Source organism: Clytia hemisphaerica, unplaced genomic scaffold, assembly GCF_902728285.1.
Source record: "Clytia hemisphaerica strain Z4C2 unplaced genomic scaffold, Clytia hemisphaerica genome assembly, whole genome shotgun sequence".
NCBI classification, from domain to species: Eukaryota; Metazoa; Cnidaria; class Hydrozoa; order Leptothecata; family Clytiidae; genus Clytia; species Clytia hemisphaerica.
The window spans coordinates 131628-143486 of NW_027103772.1; the positions used below are offsets into that span (position 1 = coordinate 131628).

Consider the following 11859-nt stretch of genomic DNA (forward strand, 5'->3'; position numbering starts at 1 on the left):
AAATGAAATTGAGAAAAAATTATGAACATGAGGACGTGTTTGAAAGTGTAGTAACCCTTCAAAGTACTTGATTACTTGATATTTTCCTTCTTTTTTAATTCGCTTATTGGTGAATTCCCTTCAACGTCTTCAGAGACATGCTATTGCTGACAAAAGTTACAAACCTTTTCTTGAGTACAATTTTCTTCGAATACAGTATTGAATGTGAAAGGTTTGGGCTGGTTTCCTCCTTGGTCTACCTGGTAGGGAAAAAAACAATGTGATTTGAGAAGAGAATTTAGCTTACACAAATCATGTCCAATCCACTTAGAAATGGCAAAGTTCGAGGAAGGTTTGAATTATTTTTTTCTTGTACAGCCGAATTTCTCTTATTCGACACTTCTATAATTCGAAGTTATTCTCAGTTCCCGTCAGGGAGAAACCCTCTTCAAATATTCTCTAGAATCTGAATCTCTCCGTTATTCGAACAAATAAAATTCCTTGTTATTAGCGAGAGTCAACTGTAATACTTTTATCTCATTCAAGTAAAGACAAAGGGTGTTCTTAAAAAAGTGATATTATTTTGGTCGTTCGGTATCAGTCTTTTTGAAATATTTCGCTTGTATTAATTGTCGCGAATCGGCCAGAGTTATGTTGATATGGGCCTTTGAGCGCCATAAATAGCATATTTATAGTGTATTTTTTACGCTGAAAATCCTGTTTAATTTTGGCGTAAATGGCAAAAATTTGCGAAAAGGCAAAAATAAATCTCGCGAAAATTAATTAGATTAAAGTACGTTCTAAAAGGTTTTAAGGGTACAAAGAATTTATATAAAGAATATTGACGAAATCAGAACTTTTTAAAGTTCAAACACAAAACTCACCCATATGCCGCCTTCTCCAGGGTATTCGATGATTGGTTTATCATTTCTAGTTTTCTCGTTTGTATTGAAGGGACGGACGCGGACCACCACTTTAACGGTTGACGTTGAAGGAGACTCCCCAGCTGATGAAACGCGCGAAAACGAACCTTCGCTGGAATATTAAGTCATTTGGTTGCTGTCAACTGAGGCGGAGTCGCTAAAATATTTCTTCCTCGATTCAACTCAGTAATAATGATCGTGAAGGCCCGAATCTACACATTTGTTGGCTTTAGTAGAGGGGAATGAGCTGTTCCATTAAATATACATACAAGGGGGTGGGCGAACCTTTTCAAGACAAAATAAAATTCCTAAAGATTTAAATGAGGCAAAAATATCCCGATTTCTCATAAAAAGCTTTACCTTTTTTCACTTGTCGATGAACCAACAGAAAAACCCCTTAATTTACATTCCAGAGAAGTGACAGGCGTCTTTTTGGATTTCTGATGGTACTGGTGTTTTCCTGACGTTGGTAGAGACGTTGGAATACTCTCATGCGGTCCTCTCAGTGTTATCATATCTTCTGTCAGGTCTAACTGTTTCAAGAAGAAAGGACTTGCTGGTGGTTTGAGTGGTGGTAAAGGAAGCCCGTTTGAGATTTGGTTTGAATCTTTGTTTGGTTGAAGATTATTAGTTGTAGATTCTGGGGGAGTGTTTTTATGGTCGTTTTCAGCTTGATGAGACTTGGGTTCATTGATTGGAGTTTTATCCCTGTCGACCTCGTCTTCAGGATTTGTGTTATCCCACACCTTGTTTGATGACCCTTTCTCCAAGTCTTCGTTTGCTCTTGAAAATTAAACAACAATAAAACTATAAGAGCTGAAAAGTTATTGAAGTTAGCAAATATTAAACAAGTGATACTTTTATGGACCTACCTGGTTATGCATTTAACACATATATAATTGATATTTACGTGACGTTACCATTAAACAATCATTCAGAACACAAATAGTGACGATCTACTAAAATTAGTCGTTTGTTTCTTATAAAAAAATGTTTAGAAACCAAAATTTCATGCTATTAAAATATTCTTTCATATTTAAGAGTTCGTAAGCAAAAGAAACATCTATCTCGTCAAAAAATCGAGTAATTTGGCTAAGAACATTGATGTACTTATTAACAGTGATTCTTATAGATAAATTTTTTTTTGAAAAAATCTGCTTGAGCCATCTTTTACCTATGATGGTATCCTACTTTCATGCAAAAAATCAGAAAAAGTTAATGATCCAATTATCCCAAAAAGTCCAAAAAGTCCGTTTTTTAGCCGTTTTTTGGCCCAAATTTGCCCCAAATTTTTTTTTTCGAAAATCGGGCTCCGTCATAATTCGAGTTTATAGTTATGAATCTTTGTACAAAAAATCATAAAGAATCAAAGAGCCAATCTCGAGAAAAGCTAATACCTAAGTAACTGATAATGTGCTTATAAATAAATGTCGAATTTGGCCAGTTTCTTCTATAAAAAAACGCCAAGCAACCAAAATTTCATGTCTAAACACACACCTTCTTCAAAAGTAAGCCCTCATGAGCAAATAAAACATCTATCTCATTAAAAAATTGAGTAATTAGGCTAAGAACATTGATGTATGCTTATTAATAGTGATTCTTATAGATAAACATGCGTTTTTTGAGCCAACAAAGTTTGTTTGAAAAAATCTGCTTGAGCCATTTTTTACCTATCATGGTGCCAATCACGAGGAAAGCTAATAACGAACGAACGAACGGACGAACGAACGGACAAAGGTTAATTTATAGGACCTCCACCCCACCGGGGTAGGTCCAATAAAACTATAAGAGCTGAAAAGTTATTGAAGTTAGCGAATATTAAAGCTTGGGGACACGAGAAGTTTTTTTCACGTTGGTGCAATGCAGCATGCTCTATCCCACCAACCATTTGATTCAATTTTGCTCCATTGTCCCAGGGACAAAAGTGAGAGAAGCACAAATGTTATTAAAATAAAAATGGGGTGGAGACACGAGAAAGCGTTTTAGGTTGGTGCACCAACGCAAAAAAAAACTTCTCATGTCCCAAAACCTTTAGAATTACAAGTACTTAGATTTGAGCATCTATCAGCAGAATGTTACGTATTTCCCCTTCATTAAAATTCCATTATCCAAAATGTGTTCACACTTACTCCGTGGTAACTTTGGTCAAATCGACTTGAGAGACATCAGGTGTGATTTCAGCATTGACTGGAGTCTGTAAATCTTCTTCACGTGTAGAACCACTTCCGTCATCTATATTTAGAGGATTGGAAATAGCCGCTTCAGAACCATCGTTAACCTGAGACTTCTCCTGGGGAGAACTTGTTTTATTTGTTTCATCCACCAAAGTCTCTAAACCAGATCTGTCAGATGTTTCCATTGCAAGCTTTGGTGTATTTGAGTCATTTCTATCGGTTAGTTCTTCTTGAGCAGAATTACCAGAAATAGACTTGTCATTATTTTCTGTACTTATTGGGGTTCTTGGAGGATCCGATTCTTCATTTCCAGTGCCACCTTCTTCTGGTGAATCAGGTGTCTTACAACCGACATTCCATAAAGTGGATTCGATTGGTTCAGGCTGTGATTCTTTGTGTTTCTTGTTCTTACCAGGTTCATTCCCATCCATTTATATTATTGATTAGTATTTTTTAGGTAATTTGATGTTCTAAAAATATAGTATAGTAAGTAAAAACATTCATCTGGAGGCTGTTGGGGGCGAGATTCTATCTTCTGGGATATCCAATGCCGAGGAAGAGTGATGCACCTTCTTTCCGCTCCCATCCACTCACCACATATATTAGATAACCCTCTATGCTATTCATTCGCTAAGTTAGTAGGGGGAAATTTGTAAAATCGCTCGATTTTTTTAGTCAAAGCACTTGTTATACATTTTTGGAAAGCTAAGGGGTAGGGGAATCAAAATAACTTGGGTGCCAATTTTTTTTCGGACACTTTGGTGTGATTTTCGGACAAATACGACGGTCTCAGGCAAAAATCATAGGGTGAAAAATTAATGAAAATTTGTACCTAAGTACCTAACTCGAGATATTGAGCTTTCAAAAGCGCAAAAACTGGACAAAACAGCTGTTTCTAGCTGAAAAAACACTGAAAAACACTGTTTTTAAGGATTAATATCTCGAGTTAGGTAAAGAAATCACCTACACTCGCAATATATCACTAATCTTAATTTTTTGAGAACTTCCCAAAAATATACAACAGGTCTCCGTTTTCTCAAGCTAAAATTTTCATTAATTTTTCACCCTTTGATTTTTGCCTGAGACCGTTGTATTTGTCCGAAAATCACACCAAAGTGTCCGAAAAAAAATTGGCACCCAAGTTATTTTGATTCTCCTACCCCTTAGCTTTCCAAAAATGTATAACAAGTGCTTTGACTAAAAAAATCGAGCGACCTAAAAAAAATGAACAAATTTCCCCCTACGTTGGCGATAACCCTTTTACACTTAGAGTGCATTTGGGGAAGCTTGGATAAAGGGCCCTCAAGCACCGCAAGTACGGTCGGTCGTTTATCTTGAGTGCCCCCAGTAAAATCATGAAAAAAAAATTAAACAGACTTTTCATGTAGGTAAGGGCAATTGAAAAAGTGTTCGAAGAAGGACTTTTTGTCTGAGATGGAAATGGGTCCATTTATACATTTTCGAAATTTCAGTGAATCATGCATAATTTTGAGACGGAAGAGCTTTTTCATATTATTTCACCTAGATGGAAATCAATCTGAGAAGAAGAAACTTTTAACACTGTAGTAATAAGTCACGTTGAAAACAGTTGTCTGTATTGATAGAAAACCAAAGTAAATATGGTGTGTTCCATTTTGTGAAGATTAAATAAATACCTAAAAATATAAGACTATAAACCGAAAAAACTTCTATCAATAGTAAAATTTTCCACTTTAGTATTGCATCTTTGATGTCTGTTTCTAGAATTGTTCTCCTCTCTATAGGGTCACAACAACAAAAAATGGATTATGATTTGAAAATTGTATATCAAATTTTTAATGAAACAAAAATATTACTTTTTTTCAGACGCCGATATTTTAATCATAACCAAAACTAAATGTAGGTCAACAAACAGTGCATCCTTTCTGTTACAAAAGTTTTTCAGCCCAAACTTGAAAGAGCAAAAACTAAATTGATAGAATGATACAAAAGCAATGTATTTTTAGGGCACAAATAAAATTGAAATTTGTCTTGGAACTATACTATTACTATCTATTATTTTATCTGATTTCGATATATAACTAACATGCTAAACTTGTTGTCAAGACAACTTTCTAATTAAAAAAATGTAAGAGCTCTCCAGAGGCTAGACAAAATATCTTATCATATAAAGTATAGTAAAAGAGATAGTAAAAGAACAGTAATCTTTTAAGAAGAATTAGTCCTTTAAAAAGATTAGAGATTTGATAGGAAGACACTAATCAAATGATAAAAATTATTGAATAGAAAAGAAAGCTGTTGAGATTTCTTCTTGATATATAGCTCAATGAAAATAATAAAATAAAAACATAGTAATACATTTTTCTTTCATTTGGAAAGCTTGCAGGTGCTAAAATAGTTATAGCCCTTGATGACCCATGTCGGATAACCTCAGTATTTCCTTTTTTCATTGAGTGCTAAGGAAATAATATTTTCAGACTATTTTTCAAAATATTCTCCTGGGTTGATTCAAATAAAAATAAAATATACTAATGACTCAAAATACTTGGGTTATTTTCACCTTTTATTGATTTGATTTTTACTTCAGCCACGTATTAGGACAAACCCTAATTAGGAATTGAGCCGCCTTTTCAAGAAATGAAGAAAAAAATGTGTCATAGAAAAAACAATTCCTTTGAATTCGAAAATGAAGATTTCAATTTTTCTTTTAAAGTATCTTAGTATGACCACATCGATGTGTTTACTCACGTCAACATCCTTCATAAAAAAGACAATTTTCAGTTAAAAATATTTACTCCATAATCCATTTTTAACTAGGTCGAAAAATGTGATAATAGTCCTACCCCTGCTGTGAGATGAGATGTAAAGAAACAATAAACACTCTTGTTTTTCTTCAAAAAGAAGGAAACATTTTTTTTAGTTTGCATGATCATATACGTGCTAAGATATATTAAAATTGTGATATGTAATCATTTTAAAAATATAAAAATACATTTGACAGATTTCTAGAAAAGACATACAAAAGGAATAAATTATGCAGCTGAGTACAATACTGTAAGTTGGTCTAATGTCAACATCCCTCTTCTAATTCCGACAATCAGATTAAGAAATAGGAATAATAGTAAGGCCAGAATCACTGATACACAAAAGCTTTTTTCCTCTCTGGTTGCTAAGCAAAGAAATATAGTTTCCGTCAGCGATTCTAACCTTTATACTATTCCATCTCTAAAGAAGGGTGTCGGGATTAGAAGATGTCAACATTAGACCAAGTTACGATACATGGCATAGAGTGCAGAGGGGTTGAAGCCCCCCTGAAGGTTCAGCCCCCCCCCTGAGATTTAGCCCCCACCAAAATTCGAAATAGACAGCCCCCTACCAAAATACAAAAAAAAATTTTAATTTATGCTTAAAAATTTCAAACAATGCAAGGTCTTCATTTTGCATGTCCACCAAAATGTACAAAGAAAAATTTCTTAGTTCTTGGAAAAAGTTGTTAGGTTAGCCCCCAGTCAACAGACCGAAACAAATATCTGAAATATTTCTTTAGGCTGATTGTTTCGCTTTTAAGGTAAAAACTCTTTTTAAGAACCGCAAAAAATAAATGCAAAAAATACCTGTAGAAACGATTGTTGCTTGAAAATAGCTGGGTTTTTTTGTTTCTGACCCATTTTCAGGCAAAAGAGGGACATTTACAGTTCAAATAAACGTAGAAACTTTGACCAAAATTGGCCTTTTTATAGGTCAATCATCTTTCCAGTACAAAGTGTCAAATGCAAAATCTTTTTGTAACAAATTTTTCAAATTTTCAAAAATTACCAAAGTTTTTCATTACTTTTCTCATTGTTGTTAATTTATTACACTCATCATTATTTACACATTAAATCCAAAACCTACCACCTTGCAGATGACTCATGTTATCAACTATTGAACTTATTTAGTTTAGCTCAAAAATATTTCCTTCCAGAAGATAAAAATTTATAGGAATAGAATAGATGAGATCTTATATTTACCATGACCTTTTGATCGCAAACAATGAGAATTTATAAGGATTAAATTTAAATAAAATAAAAACATACACAAACCAAAAAATCAAAGAATGCCTACAAGGTGATCATAATATTGTTACCGCATTTGCGGCAGTGAAAAATTTGAAAATACTTAAAGAATTACATAGATCTATATTGCATTAGATCTTTAGATTTAGAGGACATTGACCAAGCTAAATAGAAACTTTTGAAAAGAAGTTTCTTTCAACTGAATTGCCATGCCAGGACTCAACAATTACCTATTATAAAGTTGGTCTAATGTTGACATTGCACCTTTTCTAATAGTCATTTCAGAGAGCTCATTATCATTATGCCTTTATTTTTATTTATGGAACTTAATTGCAAAATAAGGAAAAATACAAAACTGAATTTTTTACTGCACTTATATACTGAATAAAAACTAATCTTTATCTGGGACTAAGGATACACAGATCTTGTTTGTACGGCTGAGGAAAAAGAATGTATACTGGAGTAATTTGTTACTGTAAGTTGGTCTAATGTTGACATCCCTCTTCTAATTCTGACACCCAGTTTTAGAGATAGGAATAATAGTGATGTGAAGATCACTGATAGACAAAAGATTTTTTCCTCTCTGGTTGCTAAAAGCAAAAAAATATAGTTTCCATAAACAATTCCGACCTTTGTACTATTCCCATCTCTAAAGAAGGGTGGTTGGGATTAGAAGAGGGAAGTCGACATTAGTCCAAGTTGTGGTATTCAATAGACTTTTACCTTCTCTAAACGCCTATCAGTCTATAGCAAAGTCCAATATTACGAGTGCAGGGCTGCAAATTAGCGCCAGTCATCGGTCAATGTCCGACTGAAAAAGCCATTTGGCTGACTGAAAATCTTTTGTGTTGGTCATGATGTCTGAATGAAAAAATAAATAAACCATTAACTTAAATCTCCTACACCCATGTTTCTTACTTAGCCTATTCTTTTAATACTCGCCTCCTTTGTAGCTTTAAGGGTGTTTCTCAGTTAACTTTTATCGACTTGCTTTCTTCGTTAATTTCTTTGTTTCTAAGATCACTTTTATCAACCCGCTTTCTTTGTAACTTTTAAGGGTGTTGAAGAGCTATTTAGCACAATAGATTTGATCTCTGATGAACTTTCTAGATCTCAAATGCCTGGTAAGCAGGAACTGCAGTATGAAACCAAGATGGCCAGAAATGCTATAATCAAATGGCTGCAACACGTAATGTGCAACAGGACAAATCTAAAATTGATGCTTTTGAGCTCTTCAGCAAATCAACAGGACTGTGGATTAGAGACTTTCACCGGAAAGTCCTCCCAATGAGCATATTTAGAGAGGGACAGTGTGATTATTTTGGCAAAAAGGGAATGACACTTCACATTGATGTATTTCTTTACCGAGATGATGATGGTGAGATAAAGAAGAAATGTTTTTTCAGGAGTGACCAAGACTATCAGGATACTCTATCACTTGCCGGCCATGTGATCTTGCAAATTGCAAAAGATTTCCCTAGCATCAAGGAGCTGTACTGCAAATTTTGATACTAGAAATTGAAAACTCGAATGAGTGATAAGAAGCAATCCCTTACCAAAATATTGACTAGAAAAGTATACTTTCAGTATATAGAAAGTATACTGCATTCATACTTTTGCTCAAATTTAAAGATTAAAGTATACTTTAAGTATACTTACCAAAATCAAAGCATCACTCAAATTAACAAAATGTGTACTGCATTTATACTGCAATCAGAAAGTATGAGAAAAGTATACTGTTTTTATACTTTACTGTACTTGTTTTTCAAAATGAGATAAAAATAAAAATAACTAGGTGCATTAGATCAAAAAGTATACTTTAAGTATACTGCCCTTGGAGAGGGAAAGTTCTTATTTGTTTTGAAATCATTTTTCCTTTGTTAATTTTCATGCATGAAAGATTTTTTTAAAAAGAAGTGAATCTCATAAAAACTTTGAAACACATGAAAAAATTCTCTCATAACATCAGAACATTAAATGAGTGTGGTGTTGTGAGAGAAATTTGTTTTTGACCATTTTTTGAACAGTTGAAAGTTTTTAAACATTTATAAATTTGAAGATGAAGGGTTTGCTTTAACAATGAGTAAAGTTCAATGGATATGGTGTGCAGCGACCTTGCTAATGTAAGTATAAAGATTACCTGTATATTATTCAAAACTAATGGTGCACTATATGAATGTAATGAATCTTGTTTGTGATTATACTACTGTGACAGCATGATGAGTTAGGTAGTTTAAGTTAAACCTGGTGTGAGTGCGGATACAGATTTTTTTTATCTGCTAAAGAGCTTTTAAGAATATTTACTTTCAATGTTACTTACAGTTACTTTTACTGTTACTTTCAATGTATCAGATTAATGGAGTTTAGTTTTAAAATTTCTTGAAATTCATAAGCCTTATAGGCATGAACTTTTCAAATTTCATTGAAAATGTGTTTTGAATGGCCATGTGGTTAATACTAGCAACTTCTATGAAAGTATACTTTATTTATACTTTTTTGCAGTATATATGAAGTACACTTCCATGCAGTATACTTAAAGTATATGGAATATTGTTCCAAAAATTTAGTACTTAAAGTATACTTCCTAAAACATCAAAATATATACTGAAAGTATACTTTTAGTACTTCTGAAAGTATACTTGCAGTACAGAATAACATATACTTAAAGTATACTGAGTTTTGATAAGGGATCGCGTCAATTGGTTTACATGTGAGTTTGAAATCTTTCTTATTTAATGAAACCATTGAGATTTTTGTATCTTTCATGGAGGAGCTTGTTAGAGCCTCTGCAGATAAAATACCATGTCCTTCATCAACATAAGAACAAATTGAGCTTCAAGCTACTGCAGAATCCTGATCACATTGATCTTACCTTTTTGGGGTATGTGATAGAGTATCTTGATAGTCTTGGTCACTCCTGAAAAAACATTTCTTCTTTATCTCACCATCATCATCTCGAAAAGTCACGATCTTTTGCGTGTGCGAAAAGAAAAAAAGATAATTTTTATTTTCCTCTCTTCATACCGTAAGTTGGTCTAATCTCGACATCCGTCTTCTAATTTCGACACCCTTCTTTAGAGATAGGAATAATATGAAAGTCGGAATCGGTGATTGAAAAAAAGATTTATCCTCCCTTACCACTAAGCAAATGAAATAATTTTGATCTTTTTTTAATTTTTCAGCTTTAAAAAAGGGTGTCGAATTTAGAGGAGGGATGTCGACAATAGACCAAGTTACGGTACTTTTATCATTATCCACTCAAAATGGATCATATTCTTTTCTTAAATAAGTCTAGAAAATTTATCAGAGAACACAATATAAAAAGAATGAAGTCGATTGCTCCTCTACAACTAAAGTTATCATATTTCCTCTGACCCGAGGCGAGGTAAAAAATATAAACAAAAAAGATGACGGCACAGAAAAAAGTTCCAACGGGTCGTCTTCAAACGGTCGTCGCGCTTGAAGCGATTGTTCTTTCAGGCTGATTTTTTTTGGAGAAGAAGTGTTACTGAACCATTTCTCAAAACTGCCCTCATTTTTTTCTTGTGCTTAGGGCTATCAGTATCAGAAGAGCCTAGTTTTATTTTTCTTTACGATGCTTGAAAATTTGACTGACCTCCCTACTTCAACGAAACACCAACTTTTTTTATTTTTATCTTGTTTAACCAGATACCATGAGTCTGCGTAGGCAGCGTAGCCCTGGTGGCTAAGCCCTGGACCTGTTTGGGAGGACCCTGCCGACGCACCGGACTAAACGAACACCGGACACACGAAAGTCCGGTGTAAAATTATTTTTACCACCGGATAATTTCTACACCGGACTTAAGAAAGTCGGATGTCCGGTGTTGGAGAAGGAAAGTTTTTCCCACCGGACAATCAAAACACCGGACATGACCAGTCCGGTGGCGTCCGGTGTTTCTTAATTTTTTGTTTCATAAATGTCCGGCGTCCAAGATTCCCTGTATGCAACACCGGACTGACACCGGACTTATTGCGTCCGGTGTAGCGAAAGGATACTTTTTGCCACCGGACAAATACACCGGACAGTCCGGTGCGTCGACAGGGTCCTTGTTTGGGGAGGGGGGCTTGCAGCTCCTCCAAAAACCCCCTCCTGCAAATTTAGCTGTTCTCCAAACAGGACTTTTTTTGGTGTAGACCTCGCAGTTTTAACAAATATAACAATTCGGCGTGGACTTTGCATCATTTCCACACTGGTTCACAAAACCTATTCTCGCGAATAATATAGTTAATATTATGGAGGTAAAATGGCCTGGCACAAAGGAAGCCCAGATTGCCACCTACCAGTCGCTCAGCACTCACCTTGGTTGGCTGAATGTAGAATTCTGCTTGAAAGTAGAAAAATACTCACTTTTGTTAGATTTAAATTGGCTGTTTAATTTTGGTATAATTTCATCCGAAAAAGGAGCAATCGCCGAATCACGTGCTACCATTTTTTCAGGCTACCATTTATATTTTGGAAACAAACCAAAACAAACAATATGTTTTTTTTTTTTTATTTTGTGACAATCAAATGTCAACTGTATATTATTAACAAAAACTACACTACATTATAATAAAAAATAAAACGTAAACACAAAAGGGTTTTATATGTACAATTAGAATTTCCTGGGTCGTTACCCGTACTGTAATTTTCTACTTATAGTTATATATATTGTTATATTTTTTCCCTTATATGAAATATTTACAATCACAGATTCTACTCGCAGAATTTCAGACTCTCAAGGTTAT

The 11859-nt window shown here is 34.2% G+C and overlaps 1 protein-coding gene across 2 annotated transcripts in view; it reads right to left on the bottom strand.

The window, feature by feature from the left end:
* The window catches only part of LOC136806070 (kinesin-like protein KIF3A), a 58788-nt gene extending 55242 nt beyond the window's left edge, over positions 1–3546 (bottom strand). For both annotated transcript variants that reach the window (XM_067062640.1, XM_067062639.1), the window contains exons 1-4: positions 3032–3546; positions 1263–1685; positions 864–1014; positions 165–239 (exon numbers count right to left, since the gene is read on the bottom strand). In XM_067062640.1, the coding sequence (XP_066918741.1) occupies positions 165–239; positions 864–1014; positions 1263–1685; positions 3032–3507 (1125 nt within the window). In that variant the 5' untranslated portion in view covers positions 3508–3546. The remainder of the gene's footprint in view (positions 1–164; positions 240–863; positions 1015–1262; positions 1686–3031) is intronic.
* Between the last annotated feature and the right edge of the window lie 8313 nt (positions 3547–11859).